The 25,000-nt window shown below is 38.5% G+C and overlaps 1 protein-coding gene across 1 annotated transcript; it reads right to left on the bottom strand.

Moving 5' to 3' along the window:
- Nucleotides 1–2,013: 2,013 nt before the first annotated feature.
- On the bottom strand, nucleotides 2,014–24,847 carry LOC117440765 (myelin regulatory factor-like protein; the record flags this gene model as incomplete). Its single annotated transcript, XM_034076999.1, is given in 21 exon segments — nucleotides 2,014–2,991; nucleotides 4,791–4,862; nucleotides 6,295–6,406; nucleotides 7,250–7,324; nucleotides 7,443–7,527; nucleotides 7,727–7,774; nucleotides 8,040–8,180; nucleotides 8,330–8,376; nucleotides 9,095–9,151; nucleotides 9,621–9,761; nucleotides 17,254–17,399; nucleotides 18,377–18,486; nucleotides 18,560–18,668; nucleotides 20,400–20,600; nucleotides 21,116–21,209; nucleotides 21,287–21,397; nucleotides 21,650–21,726; nucleotides 22,320–22,515; nucleotides 23,321–23,512; nucleotides 24,447–24,586; nucleotides 24,588–24,847. Coding segments are annotated over 21 exon segments (2,507 nt in total), but the record flags the coding sequence as incomplete, so codon positions are not given.
- Nucleotides 24,848–25,000: the final 153 nt, after the last annotated feature.

Below are 25,000 nucleotides of genomic sequence, written 5' to 3'. Positions count from 1 at the left end.
TAGTACGTGATGGGCTAAGAGGGCGGGACATGAACCTGAAAATGAGCCGAATAGGGCCCCTTTAAATCAAAATGGATTATCCTCTGGGAAAAGTTTAGTAACCTGTTCTGAGGACATGTACAAACACATTTATTATTTTTCATTGTCCTCTAAATATTTTTGCCACATTAACATAACTTTATTGTTATCGGAATTACATTCTTAAGACTTGTTCAGCTCTTCAAACATGTTAATATGTTAATATAATGTTAATTAAAAGCATCTTATGTCATGAAGAACCTGCAGATATTTTAAGGAATATCACTGCTGAGAAAATGGTAAATCTAACATAAACACTGACGTTTTTTAGTTTTCTAACAGAATATAGTTCCTGCATTGTTCATTTAGAATAATGTGCATTAAAAAAAAAACATTTATTTAGTTGTCGGAGAAAACTGAACACGCTTTAAGGATCCGTGTTTTTCTAAAGTACTCGGTTTTTACTGCGCTTTTTTCGTAGAACCAGTTCCTACAGAGTGAATATATATATATATACACAGTAAAATATCCTGTATTTGCAGATACTCACAGAGTGCTGGACGTCCATCTCAGAGTCTTCGTCCTGAAACATTACCTTCAGCGGAGACGTTTGTCTCAGACACCCAATTAGTTTGTTTCTGCTGCACCTCCTCCACCTGAATTAGTCATCAGTGTGTGTGTGTGTGTGTGTGTGTGTGTGTGTGTGTGTGTGTGTGTGTGTGTGTGTGTGTGTGTGTGTGTGTGTGTGCGTGCGTGCGTGCGTGTGTGTGCGTGTGTATGTGTGTGTGTGTGTGTGTGTGTGTGTGTGTGTGTGTGTGTGTGTGTGTGTGTGTCCACAGCTAAGGAGGGAGTTTATGTTAAGATAACCAACCATGAATCCAATATTTGTTCTGGAGCTTCTGATTGCATCTTCCTAAGAAGTGTTTCCCGAGATGTCTCAACAAGAACACATTCTATTCATTATTAATAATCTTTCTCATTTAAAATCTGCATTTGTTCAATTTTTTAAGTTTGTAAAGCTTCCTTTTCAATTATATGTATTTATTATTATTTTTCAACCATGTAAAGAACATGCATTTATATAACTGTAATATGCCTTAGACTGGCTTATCTGGTGACGGTATATATCCAAGTATTTCCTGAGGAACGCTAGTAATTTGTAGTAATTTCGGAGGTTGTCTTTGATCTTAACGTTGTGTGAATCTGCCATTTATCAGGTAAAAATTGTATTTCAAATGACCTCCCGTTAAAATCGTATTTATTAAAAAATGTAGCGTGTTTTTGTTCTATACTCTCCTTTTCTCTGCACCTTTACTGTCAAGAGTTATAATGCTGCGTTAGTTATTATGACTGCATTGTGGGGACTTATCAACATTGTGGGGACTTATCGGCATTGTGGGGACTTATTAACATTGTGGGGACTTATCAGCATTGTGGGGACTTATTGGCATTGTGGGGACTTATCGGCATTGTGGGGACTTATTAACATTGTGGGGACTTATCAGCATTGTGGGGACTTATTGGCATTGTGGGGACTTATCGGCATTGTGGGGACTTATCGGCATTGTGGGGACTTATCAGCATTGTGGGGACTTATCAGCATTGTGGGGACTTATTGGCATTGTGGGGACTTATCAGCATTGTGGGGACTTATCGGCATTGTGGGGACTTATCAACATTGTGGGGACTTATCGGCATTGTGGGGACTTATTAACATTGTGGGGACTTATCAGCATTGTGGGGACTTATCAACATTGTGGGGACTTATCGGCATTGTGGGGACTTATTAACATTGTGGGGACTTATCGGCATTGTGGGGACTTATTGGCATTGTGGGGATTTATCGGCATTGTGGGGACTTATCGGCATTGTGGGGACTTATCAGCATTGTGGGGACTTATCAGCATTGTGGGGACTTATTGGCATTGTGTAAAACTGTAAAAAAAAAAAGACAGCTACAATGACATTTTAAAACACACTTCACTGTTTATTAGTTTTCATTTCACATAAAGCAGAGCAGTCACGTTCAGTTTAGCTCATGGAACATTTTCACACCAGCAGAACACTTAAGCTACATTAACGTTTATTTTGATAAGTAACTTTAACATCTTATAATCACTGCTTTCTTTTAAGGTCTCAGAATAAAGACTTACTCGAATTTCATAAATAAGAAAACATGTCTACTGTCTTTTCTTCATTTATTGACGTCATTACAAATAACAGTTGATGTACGAACAGATACACTTCTGAGATCAACACTCGTGCTTCATTCACACATCTAATTTCTTGGGATTTTTAAAAGAATCCCAAAATTATTTCACACAATCCTGGGATCAGTGCTTTACATTAAAAAAAACGTTTTCATGAAACTATAGCATAGACTGTAATTGGAGACACTTAAATATGCAATGTCTTGGCAAAGGTCTTTTGTAATTGATACGAAAGTCCTTTAGATATATATAATAATGTATAACTCTCCAGTCAATATATGAAAAAGCAAAAAGGATAAAGAAAGCTTGCATTATTTTGAGAACATTTTTAATTCTGGTCGTCAAAATAAGGAAATTAACATTAAAAATCATACATTTGCATAAAAAAGTTTGAAATTTGTCTCAAATTTGTGAGTTAATTCTTTCAAATGTTACTGATTTAATCCGAGGGGAATAGTCTCCTTTTTACTCATACATGTATGACTTTAATCTCATATTAGACTGAAAATTCCACTTTTGTTATTTGCTAGTATACAGAACAATCCATCAGCTAAAGGGACTCATATTACAATCAAAACAAAAACAAAACAGAGCAGAAGTAAGTCTTCAATTAATCTGATTGTCATATTGTGTTAAAAAAAACACTTTTTCAAATCTTTTAAACGTAGGACTACGAGTCTGTGCAGCGTCTGTAGAAGTGGAGGTGGTAATCTGTGAAGAGCGCCCCCGCCAGGTGATGATCGGTATTACAGTCTGCCTGACCCTGAGGTTAAAGACAATAACACACACTTAGTATATTACATTAAAGCATGGAGACACTACATACTGATATACACCTGAACATCAGCAGGAGAGGACTCTTTAAAGTAGAGACACTACATACTGATATACACCTGAACATCAGCAGGAGAGGACTCTTTAAAGTAGAGACACTACATACTGATATACACCTGAACATCAGCAGGAGAGGACTCTTTAAAGTAGAGACACTACATACTGATATACACCTGAACATCAGCAGGAGAGGACTCTTTAAAGTAGAGACACTACATACTGATATACACCTGAACATCAGCAGGAGAGGACTCTTTAAAGTAGAGACACTACATACTGATATACACCTGAACATCAGCAGGAGAGGACTCTTTAAAGTAGAGACACTACATTCTGATATACACCTGCACATCAGCAGGAGAGGACTCTTTAAAGTAGAGACACTACATACTGATATACACCTGAACATCAGCAGGAGAGGACTCTTTAAAGTAGAGACACTACATTCTGATATACACCTGCACATCAGCAGGAGAGGACTCTTTAAAGTAGAGACACTACATACTGATATACACCTGAACATCAGCAGGAGAGGACTCTTTAAAGTAGAGACACTACATTCTGATATACACCTGCACATCAGCAGGAGAGGACTCTTTAAAGTAGAGACACTACATACTGATATACACCTGAACATCAGCAGGAGAGGACTCTTTAAAGTAGAGACACTACATACTGATCAGGGTTTCCGCTAGGATTTTTTCTCGCCGGTCAAATGTCCGGGCAGAATTTATTTTACCGGACTAATGTGAAACTTACCGGTCATATTTCAATAATAATAATAAGAGTTGTGTAGCAGAGTTTCCGTAAGCAGGTAATTTACCGGACTATGAGCGGATATGCTTCAGTTTAAAACTCAGTTCACGGGCTCATTTTTATATTGCTTCAGTTTATAATCGTAACAGATCGAAAAAATTCAGATTCATTTTTCAATAAATTATTCCACAAACAACAAACAACATAATTATTACATTCAAACAAACTACTTGTAGTAGATAACGTACATTATTCAGAAGTTTACATCAACTTTGAATAATAACACGGGAGAAACGGATCCTCTCTTTTCCCCTCTCCCTCTCCTGACAGCACGTCAGTTTCTCAAGCAGCTCCTGCAGAGGGCGGGGCTTCAGGTGATTATACAGAGCTGCGTGTCTCGGTCAGACTCAGCAGCTGATCTGATCTCTCTCTCTCACTCCTGTTACACTTCACTCGCGTTTATGTCCATATCGATCAGATCCAGCTCTCCTGATCGGCCTTCATAGAGAGCACCGATCAAACTATTAAGAGTGAATATCGGCCGATAATGACCGGCGGCCGATCGATCGGAGCCTCCCTAATTATTACCAGACATTTTGACCGTCAGGTTTTGAATTTACCGGTTTTTTATAAATTTTACCAGCTAAAAACCGGTAATTACCGGCTAACGGAAACCCTGATACTGATATACACCTGAACATCAGCAGGAGAGGACTCTTTAAAGTAGAGACACTACATACTGATATACACCTGAACATCAGCAGGAGAGGACTCTTTAAAGTAGAGACACTACATACTGATATACACCTGAACATCAGCAGGACAGGACTCTTTAAAGTAGAGACACTACATACTGATATACACCTGAACATCAGCAGGAGAGGACTCTTTAAAGTAGAGACACTACATACTGATATACACCTGAACATCAGCAGAGTAGGGCCACTTTAAAAAGAAAAGTGTGTTTCTTACGGCCACTGTGGAGCGAAAGTGATACGAGCTGTGATAAAGACGAGCGACGTGGAGATTCCATTCATGTTCTCCCTGCAGAAACACAGAGACAAAAACATCAGATATACATTAATTAAATATAAATACATTTAGTTAAAACAAATAAAAACAACGTCTCAGAATCAGCAAAACCATTACTCGGGGTGATCAGAAAATGGAAGGTGTTACTCATTTTACTCGAATAAAATATCTTCTTCCACCTCTTCTGTATTCTGTCTTTCACTTTGAGATTGGTGTCCATGTCTGGGATTAGAGTGAGTTTTGCTGAGATTAGCATGTTGACGTCCTGATGTGAGGGAAACACTACCACGCATTCATTATTGATCAGTGTCTTCCAACTCTTCCTGCATTATTTACTGTAATGGTAACTGAGTTAGTGGACTGGAACCTCAGTGACCCTCAAACCAACGCAAACAAACAAACACACACACAAGTTTCCTCAAGCATGCAGTATTGTTTACCATTGGCCATTTTTACGAAAAACCAAGCCGCTTAAAAAGAAAAGGTCCTAGTGGATTGAAAGCCCAAAGTTAAAAGGACTGTTATCCCTGAAACAATGTCTTTTAATAAAGAAATAACCAAACTAGAGTTAAGTTACTGATGGCCCTACTAACGTTACCAGAACTTACTATGGTCTGGCTTGTTTGAAGTAAATATGTCAGCGTTGTTGTTTTTAGTTTGAATCCTTATGGTTTATGTGCATATGTATCAATGTGTGTTAAGGTATATAGATATTAGCATACATATTTTTATATATATTTGTATTTTTGTATTCTGGATTGTGGGAAACAGTATTTCGATCTCTCTGTCTGTACACACAAACTGAAAGATTGACAATAAAGTGGACTTTGACTTTGACTTTGTACTCACTTTGGATAAAAGCGTCAGCTAAATGTAATATAATATACCATATAGCTCAATTTAACAAATAACATATAATAATTAACATAGATTTCTGCTGTTGGAAATGAACAATAGATAACTGTATCATCTGCATAAAAATTATCGTAGATTATTGACATTTATGGAGAACAGTAGTTGTCCCATTATGGAGCCCTGAGGCACGCCTGTTGATATCAAAACAGCCTTTTTTTAGGTGACAATAAAGGTATTCTGAACTGTAGTGGTCCCATTATGGAGCCCTGGGGCACACCTTTTGGTATCAAAACAGCCTTTTTTAGGTGACAATAAAGGTATTCTGAACTGTAGTGGTCCCATTATGGAGCCCTGGGGCACACCTTTTGATATAAAAACAGCCTTTTTTTAGGTGACAATAAAGGTATTCTGAACTGTAGTGGTCCCATTATGGAGCCCTGGGGCACGCCTTTTGATATAAAAACAGCCTTTTTTAGGTGACAATAAAGGTATTCTGAACTGTAGTGGTCCCATTATGGAGCCCTGGGGCACGCCTTTTGATATAAAAACAGCCTTTTTTAGGTGATAACTGTAAATGTGTGATATTTACCTGTGTGTTTGTCGGGTATCTGTGCCCTGAGACGCTGTCTATATCCAGCAGAGCAGAGCAAGGCGCCGACTCATCGAGGCTGCAGAGGTGAACCACCAGCAGCTCTGTGGAGCTACACAGAAATAACATAAATATATATATTAATGTAAATATAAATACATTTATGACAACATAAATGTATTTACTGTCATGTCTTTATTTTTATTTATAGCTATTACCATGTCCAAATTCCAATATTTACAACACTATTTTGCAAATGTTGTATACATGAACATAATGTATTAATACAATCATTTGTAATTTTAGTAATAAGAAATACGTTACTATCCTATGTTGTTGTACTATCCTATGTATATACAAGTATGTCTATGCTCCTGTACTGTAAACATATATTCCTGTTACTAACCGCAGTATTTTTGACTTTTTTAAAACATTTGAATTATCCAGAATTGTTATAATATTTTGCATTTGATTTTTACTTTACATTTTTAGTTGTAAATTCTCTGTTCCACTTTTTAAGTATTTTGTATTTTATGTCTGAACACACTGATGCTTCTTTTGTAACAAAACAATTTCCAAAATTGGGATCAATAAAGTATTTATCTATCTATCTACTTAGAAAGTAGAGACTATGGGTAATAACCTGTGATAATTTATACATGTTGAGGGTAATGATTATTCTATTTCCTAACCCTCTTTAATTAATCGAATAAATAATATATCTTTGTTCAATTTAACAAAATATTAAGTAAATTGCTGTTAAAATAGTTTTCATTTAAACCCTAATACCTTTGGTTTAGTCACAAAGTTTACAATTACAAAACATCATAAAGATTGTTTTCATTAATATTTTCAATATTGACTCAAAATAAAGTTGATATTTCCAATTATCTGGAGCTGTTCGAACATAAGACTTCCCTTATAGTCTAAATATTTAGGGTTAATTTAAACTCACTTCATGATCAGCGTGACTCTCATGTTGACTGGGACAAACCGACTGACAGGAACTCTGAAGACGTATCTCCCGGGCCTGAAGGAAACACACGGAAATCAATAATAAAACGGCATATTTTACAGTAACTAAAGGTTTTTCTAAGACACGGTCAGAGTAAATAAGGTTTATTTAGTTTTTCTTCTGTCTCACTTACCCACATTCGGTTCTCAGGCAGTATTTGCTGTCAATCAACTGCTGGCTCTCTTTGATCATAAAGGATTGTATGGTGGTGTTCGTCCCTAATTGAGAAAACAGATGATTAGAGATGCATTTTAATGAAACATCTCGCATTGTGTGCAAAACAGATGCTGATATTGTTTTAATCTGCATCGTCCTGACTTAAACTAAGCTCTAATGACTGATACAATATTAAAACCAGACTATTTGTTAATTTGTATTCTGCTGTTTGAGTTTAAAATGTAGAAGTAATACACTTACAATCTCCAGCCAGTTTCATCTGGTCGTAAGTTTTTTCTTTTCTTTTTTCTGTAAACCAAAAACAGACCAAACCATTCAGAAGAAATCAAATCAAACTTTATTTATAAAGCACTTTTCATACACAAAGTGCTCCACAAACCAAACACATACAAACAATTTACAAACAAATAAAATAATATCTCCCCATTCCCAGGTATAACCACTTACTACCAATGCAGGACTGAATTAAATAATACATAATACATAATGAATAATAATTCAATCAAAAAATATATCTTTGAGGTCTTTTTGTGTCTCTTTTTGGTAGCGTTACCTGACATATGAGATGTTTGTGTGTAGGTGATGTTGGGCTCAGTGCTGCCCCCTGGAGGGCAGCAGTACACATGGTCACAGTACAGCAGCTCACAGAAGTCCACATCTGGGGGCCAAGAGCCGTGGGGGCTGGTGGGGGGGACTGGTGGAGAAAGGTGGGTGTTATTGCACTAAAACAACTCTGACACTGTCGACACGGTTAAATACCTGAATTTCCCCAAGGGGATACATCTAAATAGTTCCATCTTATTTTATTTTAATTCTCGTGCATAATGTATAGTTGTTTGTTACCTTGGCTGCTCCAGGCTGTCGGCTGAAAAGGCTCCACATCGCCGTTACTAACAGACAACAACAACAACAACAACAATCAACAACACTGTGGCTTTATTGTCATGTGCTCAGCAGCTACAGTGTAGATGGATGGACTTTTATTAATCCCTCGTGGGGAAATTGTTTCTCTGCATTTGACCCATCCTAGTGTTAGGAGCAGTGTGCTGCCATTTTGAACTGCGCCCGGGGAGCAGTGTGGGGAACGGTGTCTTGCTCAGGGACACCTCGGTAGCACTTGGTCTTGCCGGGAATTGAACTGGTGACCTTCCAGTTGCCAAACCAAGTCCCTATCGACATCGCCACCACCGCACCGTGTAGATATGAAAAATGAAAATCTGAAGTCCCAGGCTCCTCCAACAGAGCAACATGAATATATATATATATATATATATATATATATATATATATGGGACATACAACTAATAAAACAGATAAAATAGTGCAAGAGAATGTTTTGAGATGTGCAAGTAAATACAGATAAAATAGAAACAGTGCAAGATGAGTCTGTTTACAATTAAATGGAATTATATATTAGATATATAATTAGCAAAATGCAATCAGATGGATGTTTATGGATGTTCTTCCAAAAGGTGTTTAATTGTAGTATCGTTGCTTTGTTGTTCCTAAATGTGAGATTATTAATTATATTTATATTGTCAAATGAAGTAATGTTTTATTAATCTGTCTCTTGATGTGTTTTAGTTGTTAGTTTAATAATCAGCGTACCTCATGTCCGAGTCGTCAGTCAGGTTCAGCAGGTAGATAGCCGTGATAGAGATGACGCTGAAAACAGAACATCTTTGTTTTAAATCAATATTACATGTATTATTTCTACATATTAACAACAGTGTGGTGGAAATTCCACACTTAATCGCCTTCTGGCAAGAAAAGAACAAATATACAAGCTTAAACCAAAGTTGTGTTATTTAATAAAGAGTTATAGCATTTTACAGAATCAATGTATTTCCAGCTGGAAGGACAGATAACCTGAACCCATGTGTGCTAAAGAAATCTGACCAAGTCACACAGAAGAGCAATGACTTTAAACAGAGGAGACGAGGATTCATTCAGCGTCTTTTACTTTACAGTCTAAGACAGAAGGGGAAGTATAGCATGTGCATTACAACCCTAACATCCATAGAGAATTGCCTCACGGCGGTCAAGGTGACACCCTTCTGTCTGAGAACATTAGGAAACCTACTTATATATTGAAGTATAATACATTCCCATGATAAACAGGAAGTGAGGTTACCAGAAAGCCATGGTGGCCAGCAGGGTGAAGACGCTGGCCTGGAAGACTTTGTGCCGAAGAACCTTCTTACTCCGGCTCTCCTTCTGAACTCTGACGGGTTTCCCCTCCTCAGGACACACACACACACTGCTGGGTTTCCTGCTGAGAGGGCAAGGCACACACATCCTTTACTCAAGTAGAAGTACACACATCCTTTACTCAAGTAGAAGTACACACATCCTTTACTCAAGTAGAGGTACACACATCCTTTATTCAAGTAGAAGTACACACATCCTTTATTCAAGTAGAAGTACACACATCCTTTACTCAAGTAGAAGTACACACATCCTTTACTCAAGTAGAAGTACAGATACTGGTGTTTAAAAATACTCTGGTGAAAGTAGAAGTACTGACTAAACTTCTTTACTCAAGTCAAAGTAAAGAGGCTTTGAAGTGTACTTCAGTAAAAAGTACCCATAGCTAGCAGCTGCTTTAAAGAGTACCTGACCTCCCTTTGTATTAATAGAACAATGATGTCATTGTTAGCTAATGAATGTTTCCATGGTGACCAACGGCAACATGACAACGTTTCCATTGGTCCCTCTTCTTTAGAGAAGACCAGGAAGTGATGGATACACGGATCGTGTTCCAACCAATAGGCACGCAGTGACTCTAAAGAATAATGACCACGCCCCAACACACATTCAGACTAAAGGAACCAGCTGTTTGGGAAATGAGAGAAGTAGAAAGTACAGGTATTTGAGTTCAACATGTAAGAAGTAGAAAGTACAGGTATTTGAGTTCAACATGTAAGAAGTAGAAAGTACAGGTATTTGTGTTCAACATGTAAGAAGTAGAAAGTACAGGTATTTGAGTTCAACATGAGAGAAGTAGAAAGTACAGGTATTTGGGTTCAACATGTAAGAAGTAGAAAGTACAGGTATTTGAGTTCAACATGTAAGAAGTAGAAAGTACAGGTATTTGTGTTCAACATGTAAGAAGTAGAAAGTACAGGTATTTGAGTTCAACATGAGAGAAGTAGAAAGTACAGGTATTTGAGTTCAACATGTAAGAAGTAGAAAGTACAGGTATTTGAGTTCAACATGTGAGAAGTAGAAAGTACAGGTATTTGGGTTCAACATGTAAGAAGTAGAAAGTACAGGTATTTGTGTTCAACATGTAAGAAGTAGAAAGTACAGGTATTTGTGTTCAACATGTAAGAAGTAGAAAGTACAGGTATTTGTGTTCAAAATGTAAGAAGTAGAAAGTACAGGTATTTGAGTTCAAAATGTAAGAAGTAGAAAGTACAGGTATTTGAGTTCAACATGTAAGAAGTAGAAAGTACAGGTACTTCAGTTCAACATGTAAGAAGTAGAAAGTACAGGTATTTGGGTTCAACATGTAAGAAGTAGAAAGTACAGGTACTTGAGTTCAACATGTAAGAAGTAGAAAGTACAGGTATTTGGGTTCAACATGTAAGAAGTAGAAAGTACAGGTATTTGAGTTCAACATGTAAGAAGTAGAAAGTACAGGTATTTGGGTTCAACATGTAAGAAGTAGAAAGTACAGGTATTTGGGTTCAACATGTAAGAAGTAGAAAGTACAGGTATTTGAGTTCAACATGTAAGAAGTAGAAAGTACAGGTATTTGGGTTCAACATGTAAGAAGTAGAAAGTACAGGTACTTGAGTTCAACATGTAAGAAGTAGAAAGTACAGGTATTTGGGTTCAACATGTAAGAAGTAGAAAGTACAGGTATTTGTGTTCAACATGTGAGAAGTAGAAAGTACAGGTATTTGTGTTCAACATGTAAGAAGTAGAAAGTACAGGTATTTGAGTTCAACATGTAAGAAGTAGAAAGTACAGGTATTTGGGTTCAACATGTAAGAAGTAGAAAGTACAGGTATTTGAGTTCAACATGTAAGAAGTAGAAAGTACAGGTATTTGGGTTCAACATGTAAGAAGTAGAAAGTACAGGTATTTGAGTTCAACATGTAAGAAGTAGAAAGTACAGGTATTTGGGTTCAACATGTAAGAAGTAGAAAGTACAGGTATTTGGGTTCAACATGTAAGAAGTAGAAAGTACAGGTATTTGAGTTCAACATGTAAGAAGTAGAAAGTACAGGTATTTGGGTTCAACATGTAAGAAGTAGAAAGTACAGGTACTTGAGTTCAACATGTAAGAAGTAGAAAGTACAGGTATTTGGGTTCAACATGTAAGAAGTAGAAAGTACAGGTATTTGTGTTCAACATGTGAGAAGTAGAAAGTACAGGTATTTGTGTTCAACATGTAAGAAGTAGAAAGTACAGGTATTTGGGTTCAACATGTAAGAAGTAGAAAGTACAAGTATTTGAGTTCAACATGTAAGAAGTAGAAAGTACAGGTATTTGAGTTCAACATGTAAGAAGTAGAAAGTACAGGTATTTGGGTTCAACATGTAAGAAGTAGAAAGTACAGGTATTTGGGTTCAACATGTAAGAAGTAGAAAGTACAGGTATTTGTGTTCAACATGTAAGAAGTAGAAAGTACAGGTATTTGTGTTCAACATGTAAGAAGTAGAAAGTACAGGTATTTGTGTTCAAAATGTAAGAAGTAGAAAGTACAGGTATTTGAGTTCAAAATGTAAGAAGTAGAAAGTACAGGTATTTGAGTTCAACATGTAAGAAGTAGAAAGTACAGGTACTTCAGTTCAACATGTAAGAAGTAGAAAGTACAGGTATTTGGGTTCAACATGTAAGAAGTAGAAAGTACAGGTACTTGAGTTCAACATGTAAGAAGTAGAAAGTACAGGTATTTGGGTTCAACATGTAAGAAGTAGAAAGTACAGGTATTTGAGTTCAACATGTAAGAAGTAGAAAGTACAGGTATTTGGGTTCAACATGTAAGAAGTAGAAAGTACAGGTATTTGGGTTCAACATGTAAGAAGTAGAAAGTACAGGTATTTGAGTTCAACATGTAAGAAGTAGAAAGTACAGGTATTTGGGTTCAACATGTAAGAAGTAGAAAGTACAGGTATTTGTGTTCAACATGTAAGAAGTAGAAAGTACAGGTATTTGAGTTCAACATGTAAGAAGTAGAAAGTACAGGTATTTGGGTTCAACATGTAAGAAGTAGAAAGTACAGGTATTTGAGTTCAACATGTAAGAAGTAGAAAGTACAGGTATTTGGGTTCAACATGTAAGAAGTAGAAAGTACAGGTATTTGAGTTCAACATGTAAGAAGTAGAAAGTACAGGTATTTGAGTTCAACATGTAAGAAGTAGAAAGTACAGGTATTTGGGTTCAACATGTAAGAAGTAGAAAGTACAGGTATTTGAGTTCAACATGTAAGAAGTAGAAAGTACAGGTATTTGGGTTCAACATGTAAGAAGTAGAAAGTACAGGTATTTGGGTTCAACATGTAAGAAGTAGAAAGTACAGGTATTTGAGTTCAACATGTAAGAAGTAGAAAGTACAGGTATTTGGGTTCAACATGTAAGAAGTAGAAAGTACAGGTACTTGAGTTAAACATGTAAGAAGTAGAAAGTACAGGTATTTGGGTTCAACATGTAAGAAGTAGAAAGTACAGGTATTTGTGTTCAACATGTGAGAAGTAGAAAGTACAGGTATTTGTGTTCAACATGTAAGAAGTAGAAAGTACAGGTATTTGAGTTCAACATGTAAGAAGTAGAAAGTACAGGTATTTGGGTTCAACATGTAAGAAGTAGAAAGTACAAGTATTTGAGTTCAACATGTAAGAAGTAGAAAGTACAGGTATTTGAGTTCAACATGTAAGAAGTAGAAAGTACAGGTATTTGGGTTCAACATGTAAGAAGTAGAAAGTACAGGTATTTGGGTTCAACATGTAAGAAGTAGAAAGTACAGGTATTTGGGTTCAACATGTGAGAAGTAGAAAGTACAGGTATTTGTGTTCAAAATGTAAGAAGTAGAAAGTACAGATATTTGGGTTCAACATGTAAGAAGTAGAAAGTACAGGTATTTGGGTTCAACATGTAAGAAGTAGAAAGTACAGGTATTTGGGTTCAACATGTAAGAAGTAGAAAGTACAGGTATTTGTGTTCAACATGTAAGAAGTAGAAAGTACAGGTATTTGGGTTCAACATGTAAGAAGTAGAAAGTACAGGTATTTGGGTTCAACATGTAAGAAGTAGAAAGTACAGGTATTTGTGTTCAACATGTAAGAAGTAGAAAGTACAGGTATTTGTGTTCAACATATAAGAAGTAGAAAGTACAGGTATTTGAGTTCAACATGTAAGAAGTAGAAAGTACAGGTATTTGAGTTCAACATGTGAGAAGTAGAAAGTACAGGTATTTGAGTTCAACATGTAAGAAGTAGAAAGTACAGGTATTTGAGTTCAACATGTAAGAAGTAGAAAGTACAGGTATTTGAGTTCAACATGTGAGAAGTAGAAAGTACAGGTATTTGTGTTCAACATGTAAGAAGTAGAAAGTACAGGTATTTGTGTTCAAAATGTAAGAAGTAGAAAGTACAGGTATTTGTGTTCAAAATGTAAGAAGTAGAAAGTACAGGTATTTGGGTTCAACATGTAAGAAGTAGAAAGTACAGGTATTTGAGTTCAACATGTAAGAAGTAGAAAGTACAGGTACTTCAGTTCAACATGTAAGAAGTAGAAAGTACAGGTATTTGAGTTCAACATGTAAGAAGTAGAAAGTACAGGTATTTAAGTTCAACATGTAAGAAGTAGAAAGTACAGGTATTTGTGTTCAACATGTAAGAAGTAGAAAGTACAGGTATTTGTGTTCAAAATGTAAGAAGTAGAAAGTACAGGTATTTGGGTTCAACATGTAAGAAGTAGAAAGTACAGGTATTTGAGTTCAACATGTAAGAAGTAGAAAGTACAGGTATTTGAGTTCAACATGTAAGAAGTAGAAAGTACAGGTATTTGAGTTCAACATGTAGAAAGTACAGGTATTTGGGTTCAACATGTAAGAAGTAGAAAGTACAGGTATTTGGGTTCAACATGTAAGAAGTAGAAAGTACAGGTATTTGAGTTCAACATGTAAGAAGTAGAAAGTACAGGTATTTGAGTTCAACATGTAGAAAGTACAGGTATTTGTGTTCAACATGTAAGAAGTAGAAAGTACAGGTATTTGGGTTCAACATGTAAGAAGTAGAAAGTACAGGTATTTGTGTTCAACATGTAAGAAGTAGAAAGTACAGGTATTTGTGTTCAAAATGTAAGAAGTAGAAAGTACAGGTATTTGGGTTCAACATGTAAGAAGTAGAAAGTACAGGTATTTGAGTTCAACATGTAAGAAGTAGAAAGTACAGGTATTTGAGTTCAACATGTAGAAAGTACAGGTATTTGGGTTCAACATGTAAGAAGTAGAAAGTACAGGTATTTGGGTTCAACATGTGAGAAGTAGAAAGTACAGGTATTTGGGTTCAACATGTAAGAAGTAGAAAGTACAGGTATTTGAGTTCAACATGTAAGAAGTAGAAAGTACAGGTATTTGAGTTCAACATGTAAGAAGTAGAAAGTACAGGTATTTGAGTTCAACATGTAAGAAGTAGAAAGTACAGGTATTTGAGTTCAACATGTAAGAAGTAGAAAGTACAGGTATTTGAGTTCAACATGTAAGAAGTAGAAAGTACAGGTATTTGAGTTCAACATGTAAGAAGTAGAAAGTACAGGTATTTGAGTTCAACGTGTAAGAAGTAGAAAGTGCAGGTATTTGTAAGTACAGATATAACATAAAGTTGTATATTGTATTATATACTCACGTTTAGATTTAACCTTCAAATTAACCATGAAGTTTAATATTTTACATCTAAACATATTTTTAACAACTTCATAGAACATTTGTTTTACATAAGTTTGTCCCAGAAATTTAACAAAAATGTTTAGTAAATCATTATATTTAATAGTTATAATTAATTATACGTTTCAGTTGGAAAATTGTCACTGTATTATTATGTCATTTGCGTCGTCCATCTGTGACCTTTACCACATTTCTGCTGTAACGTAGAGACGTGAACTCGACCGTCCTTCACCTCCTTGTCGAGTCCTTCCTCAGTTAGTCATTTTTCATTTTTACCACAACACCTTTCCACCAGAAAATAAAATAATCTCTTTACACGTTCATCCTTTCCTTTAGTCTGGAGAAACCCCGTGACTTTACTGTTTGAAGACACTTTATTGTTCACATTAGCCTTCAGAGACTTCTTTGTCCTTGAACTGTGACTTTTACTGATAACACACACACACACACACACACACACACACACACACACACACACACACACACACACACACACACACCACACACACACACACACACACACACACACACACACACACACACACACACACACACACACACACACACACACACACACACACACACACAGGTGAATGTGTAAGATATATCCTGCATTACCACACACCTGAGCTCAGTGTTGACCTTCTCCACTCTAATAAACGGTGATATTGACTGTATATTAAAGGTCGCCTATCGTGAAAAAATAAATGAACTTTCTGATGTATTTTCTACATCAACATGTGTCCCCGGTCAGGAGACTCACGCGGTGTCAGAAAATAAAACCCTCTCTCTTTTCCTCCGTACCCAAATCTCTAAAAAACGGGGGAACAACGGAGCTGATCCAGATTTGCATCCGATATGACGTAATATCTCAAATGTGGGCGGGCTTTACACCCACGGGCCTATCAGAAACGTTGCTGTCAGACTGTTTTGGACGTACTATGGTCTTTGTTTACCTTAGCTGCTTTCAAACCAAGTACTTTGCCGTACTTAGTGCCCAGCCCTTAGTACCCCCATGGAACTAAGTACAGATCGCGTTCACACTATAATAAGTCCCTGGGGGAGGATTAGGCAAATGAAGCCGCTGACGTCACTTCTTCTTCTTCTGCTTTGGGTTTACTGGCAGGCCGCAAACCACTTCACGGCGTATACTGCCACCCGGAGTCCCCGGCCGGAAGTCCCCGGAGTTGGGGAAGGCTTCAGTAGAAGCTGCTGGCTAATGCTAATAATGCCAATGCCAGCAAATACAATGGCGGCTTCACAAAACTTTTTACGGGGCGTGGTTTGCAATTCGCCCAGCCAATAGAAATTGGTACTTTCTTCTCCCCAGGATATTACCACCTCTCTAGCAGGGACTAAACATGGGGGTAAAGGCTCCCGGCACTAAGTACTCTTTTTGGTCTGAAAAACGGGAAAAGTACTCCGGTGTGAACGCGCCTATTAGCATCGCTAACACTCAGAGCTAACCTGTGCTGGAGAGCATGTGTGTGAAGAAGCAGGAAATCAAAAGCAACTCACCTTGTGGTAAACCTGAGAGAGAGAGAGTTTGAGCTCCATACTGCTTCAGAGAGAATCCTTGATGTGGTTTGGAACATGAAATGGAGTTTAATCACGGCAGCGTTTAGCTGAGTATCTAAATGTATTTTTTAGGGTTATTTATTTTTAAAGCTACAGACCCAGAATCAGCACTTTAGTAACAGCTGAAATAGAGGGGGATGAGGCAAGAATGATCCGTTTGGTTATTTTGAGCAAAACACATCATAGACATGTTTTTTATATATTTGTATATATCTGAGTCCTATAATATATGCCTATAAATAGTATAATAGGAGACCTTTAAGTGTCAGAATGAATAAACGAGTATATCGTACCCGGTGGAGCGCAGGCTGCCTCCGAGGCTCTTCAGTTTCTCCAGCCTTCGGTTCCAGACCTCCAGCTCTTTGATCCGAGTGTCCAGGTTGTCTGTGAGTTTTGAAAGCTGCTGCACCGCGCCCACGTTCTCCATGAAGATCTGCTCCTGCAGGAGAGGACCAGGAAGTACAGGGTTAGACACAGTCCTTGTTAACTGCACAGAGAAACCACTTTATGTCAGTTTCCTGTGAGATTCTGAACTCAAACTGAGAAGTGGAAGCACAAAGTTATTTTTGACTACAAATGGATGTCCTATATATATATATTCATGTTGTTCTGCTGTTCTGTTCAATAAAGCCTTGAATCTTGAATCCACAAATGGGTTTGTATTTACCTGTATTTGTTGTATTGAAAATAAAATAGGTCTGTGAGACTTTTTACATTCTTATGTTCAATTCAGACACGTGTACGTTTTAAGCATTTCCAAATGGCTTTTCATTTTTTTGTGGATATGGCTTTGTTGACATTTGGAGAAACTATTTTGGGCTTTACTATTCTGTCCTTTTATAGACGAAACCAATAGAAGGGATAGATTGATTCGACAACAATACAACTTTTAGAAAGCTAGGTAGGAGTCTGATACAAGTGGTCTCATCATCTTTTGTTTAATATCAAGTTCAGTTTTTTCCCCACGGCCATGTGTGGACGAAACACTGCTAATATTTAAATATATAAGCCTTCCGTGCAATACGAGGGGAATCGTGCAATTTAATTAATTTATTATTTATATATGTACATATTCCCTATCATGTCTTTTTTAAGTCCCATTTATTGTTTTTATTGTTTTTATAGTGTCTTGTTGTTTTTATAGCGTCTTGTTGTTGTGTGTTGGCACCTTGAGTCTATTGTAATGTCGTTGTACCTGAACAATGACAAATAAAGATCTATCTATTTGTTGTTTATAATAAATTTTAATATGAAAGAAATGTTTTGCTATTTGTTGAAGCGTGACTTAAGATGTCCGTCGTCATAGCTACACTGTTGCCATGGACACAGGGCAATACAAGCCGTGAGTCTTTGAATCCTTGAAGTCAAATGTTGAATTTCACAACAGCACTGAGACAAAGTAAATCAGGACGTTACTTTGTCCACCATGAGGAAGTTGCGGATCTTCTCTCCGTCGGAACAGGAAACGTCTCCGACCTCGGTCACGGCTGAAGGCAGCAGCTCCTTCACCTCCTGGGCTATGATCCCTGAAACACCATCGCGTCCTGTTAGAGTCACTCGCCTGCCGGCTGAATAGCGTACAGACGGTGCGGTCGTCACCTGTCTGGTGGGTGTGGTCGATTCCCATGTTGGAGGCAAACTGGGGTTTATAGTCGAACTCCACGATCCTCATCTGGGTGATTCTCCTCAGCTGCTGCTCCGAGTCGACCTGACGGACAAACAGAAGCCGACTCTTTAGGAATGGATCATTCGAAGCCGTCAGACAACGACCTTTAGGCCACGGTCACTAGTGAGGTATGTTAGGTATGATAACTTTTTCAACATGTGTCCCCTCTTCTTCATGTCTCCTCTACATCAACATGTGTCCCCTCTTCTTCATGTCTCTTCTACATCAACATGTGTCCCCTCTTCTCCATGTCTCTTCTACATCAACATGTGTCCCCTCTTCTTCATGTCTCCTCTACATCAACATGTGTCCCCTCTTCTCCATGTCTCTTCTACATCAACATGTGTCCCCTCTTCTCCATGTCTCTTCTACATCAACATGTGTCCCCTCTTCTTCATGTCTCCTCTACATCAACATGTGTCCCCTCTTCTTCATGTCTCCTCTACATCAACATGTGTCCCCTCTTCTCCATGTCTCTTCTACATCAACATGTGTCCCCTCTTCTTCATGTCTCCTCTACATCAACATGTGTCCCCTCTTCTCCATGTCTCTTCTACATCAACATGTGTCCCCTCTTCTCCATGTCTCTTCTACATCAACATGTGTCCCCTCTTCTTCATGTCTCTTCTTCATCAACATGTGTCCCCTCTTCTTCATGTCTCTTCTACATCAACATGTGTCCCCTCTTCTTCATGTCTCTTCTACATCAACATGTGTCCCCTCTTCTTCATGTCTCTTCTACATCAACATGTGTCCCCTCTTCTCCATGTCTCTTCTACATCAACATGTGTCCCCTCTTCTCCATGTCTCTTCTACATCAACATGTGTCCCCTCTTCTTCATGTCTCCTCTACATCAACATGTGTCCCCTCTTCTTCATGTCTCTCCTACATCAACATGTGTCCCCTCTTCTTCATGTCTCTCCTACATCAACATGTGTCCCCTCTTCTTCATGTCTCTTCTACATCAACATGTGTCCCCTCTTCTCCATGTCTCTTCTACATCAACATGTGTCCCCTCTTCTCCATGTCTCTTCTACATCAACAAGTGTCCCCTCTTCTTCATGTCTCTTCTACATCAACATGTGTCCCCTCTTCTCCATGTCTCTTCTACATCAACATGTGTCCCCTCTTCTTCATGTCTCTTCTACATCAACATGTGTCCCCTCTTCTTCATGTCTCTTCTTCATCAACATGTGTCCCCTCTTCTTCATGTCTCTTCTTCATCAACATGTGTCCCCTCTTCTTCATGTCTCTTCTTCATCAACATGTGTCCCCTCTTCTTCATGTCTCTTCTTCATCAACATGTGTCCCCTCTGTGGAAAGAGACTCTGAACGTTTCAGGAACAAAGATTCTCTCTCTTTTTGATCCATTTCTATAAAAACCTGTCTGAAAATGAACTGATCAGATTTTGGCCACTTTATGTCATAACGATATGTTGTCTTGTGTAACCATTAGCCAATCAGCAACAAGGTAACCCCCCCCCCCCCCCCTTATCACCTGAATCTCCTCTAGAGCACCATTGAGTTATTTGTAACCAGATGTCTCTCAGAGGGGCGTGGGGAGGGGCTCCTTATCTTCATCTAAAGTAACAGACAGAGAATCAGCACTTTGGAAACAGGGCTGAAACAGAGGGGATTATGGGTAATGCTGCAATGATCTGTTTGGTGTTCCAGCCAATCAGAGACAGGTTCTGGATATATCTGAGACCTGTGATATATTGATGGAAAACAGTATGATAGGGGACCTTTAAAGTTGTCTGTCCTTGTCTCACCTCCTGGATGTTCTCCTTGGCGCGGCGGTCTGACGGCTGCATCACGGCTCCCATCACCTTGGCGTTCCCACAGACGACTAACGCCTCATCGGGGAAATCTGTGTTGATGCCCACTCGACCGTGGCAAACTAAAGCGTCCGGAAACCCCCCCCGCTGCCACAGGGCGTCTCCGTCCATCTCAAACTGACCCGGGTTAGAGGCCTGCGGAGGGGGAAGGTCAGAGGTGGGAAGCAGTGGAGTACAAATACGTACACACATGGAACCACCTTCCAGAACACCTGAGGTCTTCACCAACGCCGAGTTCTTTTACATCGAGGCTAAAAACATTACTTTTTTCACTTTTTACCCAGAAGTCTTTTAACTTGTTTGAGCACCTGCCATACTTTCAAAAGGTTTTTTTGATGTGTATCTCTTTTATGCATGTTTTTAAGAATCTGTTATTCCATTGTGTTTAGTTATTGTTGTCTTCTTATTAGTGTTAATGATAATGTAAAGCACTTTGAATTGCGTCTTTGTCTGAAAATGTGCTAATAAACGTACCTTACTGTACTTAATTACGCTTTCTTTAAACATTTTCTTATCATTCGGCAAAGAATTCCACTTCTTTACGCCAAGAGACACTCGTCTGCTTTAGAGTAGTACGTGCAAGCTAATGCTCAACATTTCCTCCTCTCAGATGTGGTTTCTCACCCCTGGATTACGGCGTGTTTTCTTACCCTGACGATGACTTTCTCGGACATTAAAGCCGCGAGGAGGAAGCTTTCTTCTCCTCTCACTGCGGCGTAGAGACCAACCACCATCTGGAAATATCTAAAGACAAACTCAATCAGTACGTCGCTCTGACAGTTCGTGCAGTCATGAATCCACAAAGTCACGAACTCTCACACCTCTGGTCAGGGTTGGGTTTTCCTTTCTTCCTCATGTTGTTGGACGTCGTCTCGCTAAAGTGAAGTCGGCCGAGCGTTACCTTTGTGATTTTACCGCTAGGAAGACTGACCCTGGAGGAAGAGCATTTCTTTCATTAACACATATTTTTTTATTCAGCTTCTGTTGATGCATAACGTAAAGACTGTTATCAACCAACAATATCACATTCCAAAACACTAGCAGGTTGCTATCCAATGGTTTCTACATCTTGACCCAATATCTATAACAAGTTAAATGAATGCTCGTTCCATCAAGCACCCGAGGTGTTTGGACTAATAGCTGGTGCATGGGACCATGGCAGGGACTCTTCCTCCGTTATCTACCTGACGGGATGAAAAGCCTTCTTGCTCCGGTCCGGCTGCGACTGCTCGATCGTCACCTGGTGGCTCGGAGACTCCAGCTGTGAGGAGTGAGATATATATATATATATTTTTTGGTGTCTATTCTAGAGTACTGCAATATTACCTGGTCAGCGATGGCAAAAGTACATCCTTTACTCAAGTAGAAGTACACACATCCTTTACTCGAGTAGAAGTACAGATACTCTTGTTTAAAAATACTCTGGTGAAAGTAGAAGTACTGACTAAACTTCTTTACTCAAGTCAAAGTAAAGAGGCTTTGAAGTGTACTTCAGTAAAAAGTACCCATAGCTAGCAGCTGTTTTAAAGAGTACCTGACCTCCCTTTATATCAATAGAACATTAATGTCATTGTTAGCTAATGAATGTTTCCATGCTGAACAACGGCAACATGACAACGTTTCCATTGGTCCCTCTTCTTTAGAGAAGACCAGGAAATGATGGATACACGGATCGTGTTCAAATCAATAGGCACGCAATGACTCTAAAGAATAATGATCACGCCACCAAACACACATTCAGACTTAAGTAAAGTTTAAACACGAGTATCTCTACTTCTACTTGAGTAAAGGATGTGTGTACTTTTGCCGTCTCTGACTAAATCTACCGTAAGGTTGAAGAGTTTTGGTACCTACCTTGATCCCGAACACTTTTATCTCGAAGTGATCGACGAGCTGCGGGCCGCTGGGCGTTCGGACGAACTGCGGCTCCGCGGCCACGCCGATGTGAACGGTGACTTGGAAATGATTCTTCTTTTGGCAAACGAAGGACTCATCAACTCCAGAAAAGTTGAAGCCTTTATCTGTGTCGACGTGGTAGGCAGGAGGACACCTAGAGGAAGCAAAGGTTTAAGGATTCTGTTAGAAAAATCTCACTCGTCACTTTTTCTCAAAATCTAAAAATTCTGACATTTTCTCAAAATTCTGACTTTTTCTAAAAATCTCCAAATTCTGACTTTTTCTAAAAATTCTGACTTTTTCTAAAAAATCTAAAAATTCTGACTTTTTCTAAAAATTCTGACTTTTTCTAAAAAATCTGACTTTTTCTAAAAAATCTAAAAATTCTGACTTTTTCTAAAAAATCTAAAAATTCTGACTTTTTCTAAAAATTTTGACTTTTTCTCAAAAATCTCAAAATTCTGACTTTTTCTCAAAATTCTGACTTTTTCTCAAAATTCTGACTTTTTCTCAATAATCTCAAAATTCTGACTTTTTCTCAAAATTTCTAAATTCTGACTTTTTCTAAAAATTTCTAAATTCTGACTTTTTCTCAAAATTCTGACTTTTTCTAAAAATTCTGACTTTTTCTAAAAATTTCAAAATTCTGACTTTTTCTCAAAATTCTGACTTTTTCTCAAAATTCTGACTTTTTCTAAAAATTTCAAAATTCTGACTTTTTCTCAAAATTCTGACTTTTTCTCAAAATTTGGACTTTTTCTCAAAATTTGGACTTTTTCTCAAAAATCTCAAAATTCTGACTTTCTATTTTTTGACTTTTTCTAATTTTTTTGACTTTTTCTAAAAAAATTGACTTTTTATAAAAATTCTGACTTTTTATAAAAATTCTGACTTTTTCTCAAAACATTCCCACCCTCAGAATTTCACATTTAAACACGAATTGTTGCTTCTCTACTCACAGTGTTTGGTAGCTGTTGTCGTACAAAGCGCTCCAATGTTCTGGCCGGTACTGATCCCAGGTCAGAAGCTGATAGGATCCTAAAGTGTTTCCTGAACTGCCTCCTTGACTCCCGTCTCCTTCACTAGACGCCTCCATTCCCACCGACAGTTCCTCGCTCTCAGATCTCCTCCTCTTCTTGCTGTCCGGGGAGCTAGAGGAAAAGTGACGATGGTCCATCAATTGTTGAACACACAAGATCAAGAATCTCCTGGTCTTGCCTGATGCCCCGAGGCCCTCCAGCTGGTCCATGATAACGGTTCATCATCAAGCACCCTGCACCTAGAACCTGAGAGTCCTTCCTGATGCCCTGATGCCCTCCAGCTGGTAGGCTCCAGCTAATGATAACGGTTCATCATCAAGCACCCTGCACCTAGAATCTGAGAGTCCTTCCTGACCTCTGTGTTTCACTTTGTACCGTGGCCCACTGAAGGGTTCTTCCAGCATCAGACCAAACCAACAAAACCTCAGACACTTCCTACGTAGATGGGACTTCATTTGGTCTGAATGCACTCTGAAGGCTACTCGACTTTTGAGCACCCTTCAAGACAATCGTAAATGTGAAATTCCTGTTTTAAGACATATTGCTGCAGCCTGTCACTCAAACATATTAACAATGTCCTTCCTGTTAGAACTAGCTTTGAGTAGTTTGTAAGAAGAACCCAACTTTGTAGATTTCTATCTTCGCGGTCATCTGTAGATTTGTCTTACTCTCTCATGCTGGTTTATTTCTATTTCTATTTTGCAATGTTTACATTTTAGAATTGTTTTATTTCTACTCTTTTAATTTGTGCAATGCCTTGTTTTGTTTTAGGCTGCTGCAACAAAACTACCCACATTGGGATTAGTAAAGTACGTCTGGCGGCTGTATTCCCGTTGAATACGGCTAAACTTCGCCCGTTGATGTGACGCGTATAAATAATAAAGTCTGTACACACACCAGGTGCCCTAAATACCACGAACCGCACCATGTGACAACCACTGGAAACAACCATTACGAGTGTGTGGTGTTAAATAATGAAGATAATGTAAACACAGGCAAACATGGTGGCTCCGATAGCCTATCTTCAGCGACAGGTTGCACTCACCAGGTGCGTGTCATGGAGGAGGATCCCAGCAGACAGTCTGAAGGGACCACGGGAACATTCGGCACCAGACCCGAACCAGGGCATGTTCTCGTTAAGCTGTTTGGTGATGGAACCGGAGGAGAAGGCGGTGTTGGGGGGGGGGTACACCTGCGAGACGCTCTCTGGACTCAGGTAGTGTGTGTGTGGGTGGGGTGTGTGATGGTGTGCGTGTGCAGGTGAGGAACCAGACTTGATGAAAGTGTTCGTGAGGCCCAGATGTCGCAGTTGTTCGTAGGCCGCGAGGTCGTGGGGGTCTCGATCCTTAAAGCGACAAGATGACGAGGGGGCGGGGCTTTGTGTTTGCTGGAACAGCTCCTGATTGGTCGGCTGGTTGGACAAATAGGGCGACTCGTAGTGGAATTCTGCAAATAAAGGAAATACAGAATGTGAGGTTAACACTAGAAGCGCCAGACATTTTTTTATACCTAAAACCGCCACCGGGGTCAAATCGACCCGGTGTTAGAATGCATTGATTTTCAAGGTAAAAGTATTGCTTTAAGAAAAATTGTCCTGTA

This window comes from Pseudochaenichthys georgianus, unplaced genomic scaffold, assembly GCF_902827115.2.
Source record: "Pseudochaenichthys georgianus unplaced genomic scaffold, fPseGeo1.2 scaffold_1186_arrow_ctg1, whole genome shotgun sequence".
NCBI lineage: Eukaryota > Metazoa > Chordata > Actinopteri > Perciformes > Channichthyidae > Pseudochaenichthys > Pseudochaenichthys georgianus.
Note: the sequence above shows the minus strand (reverse complement) of the source record. Positions and strands in the feature narration are given on the sequence as shown.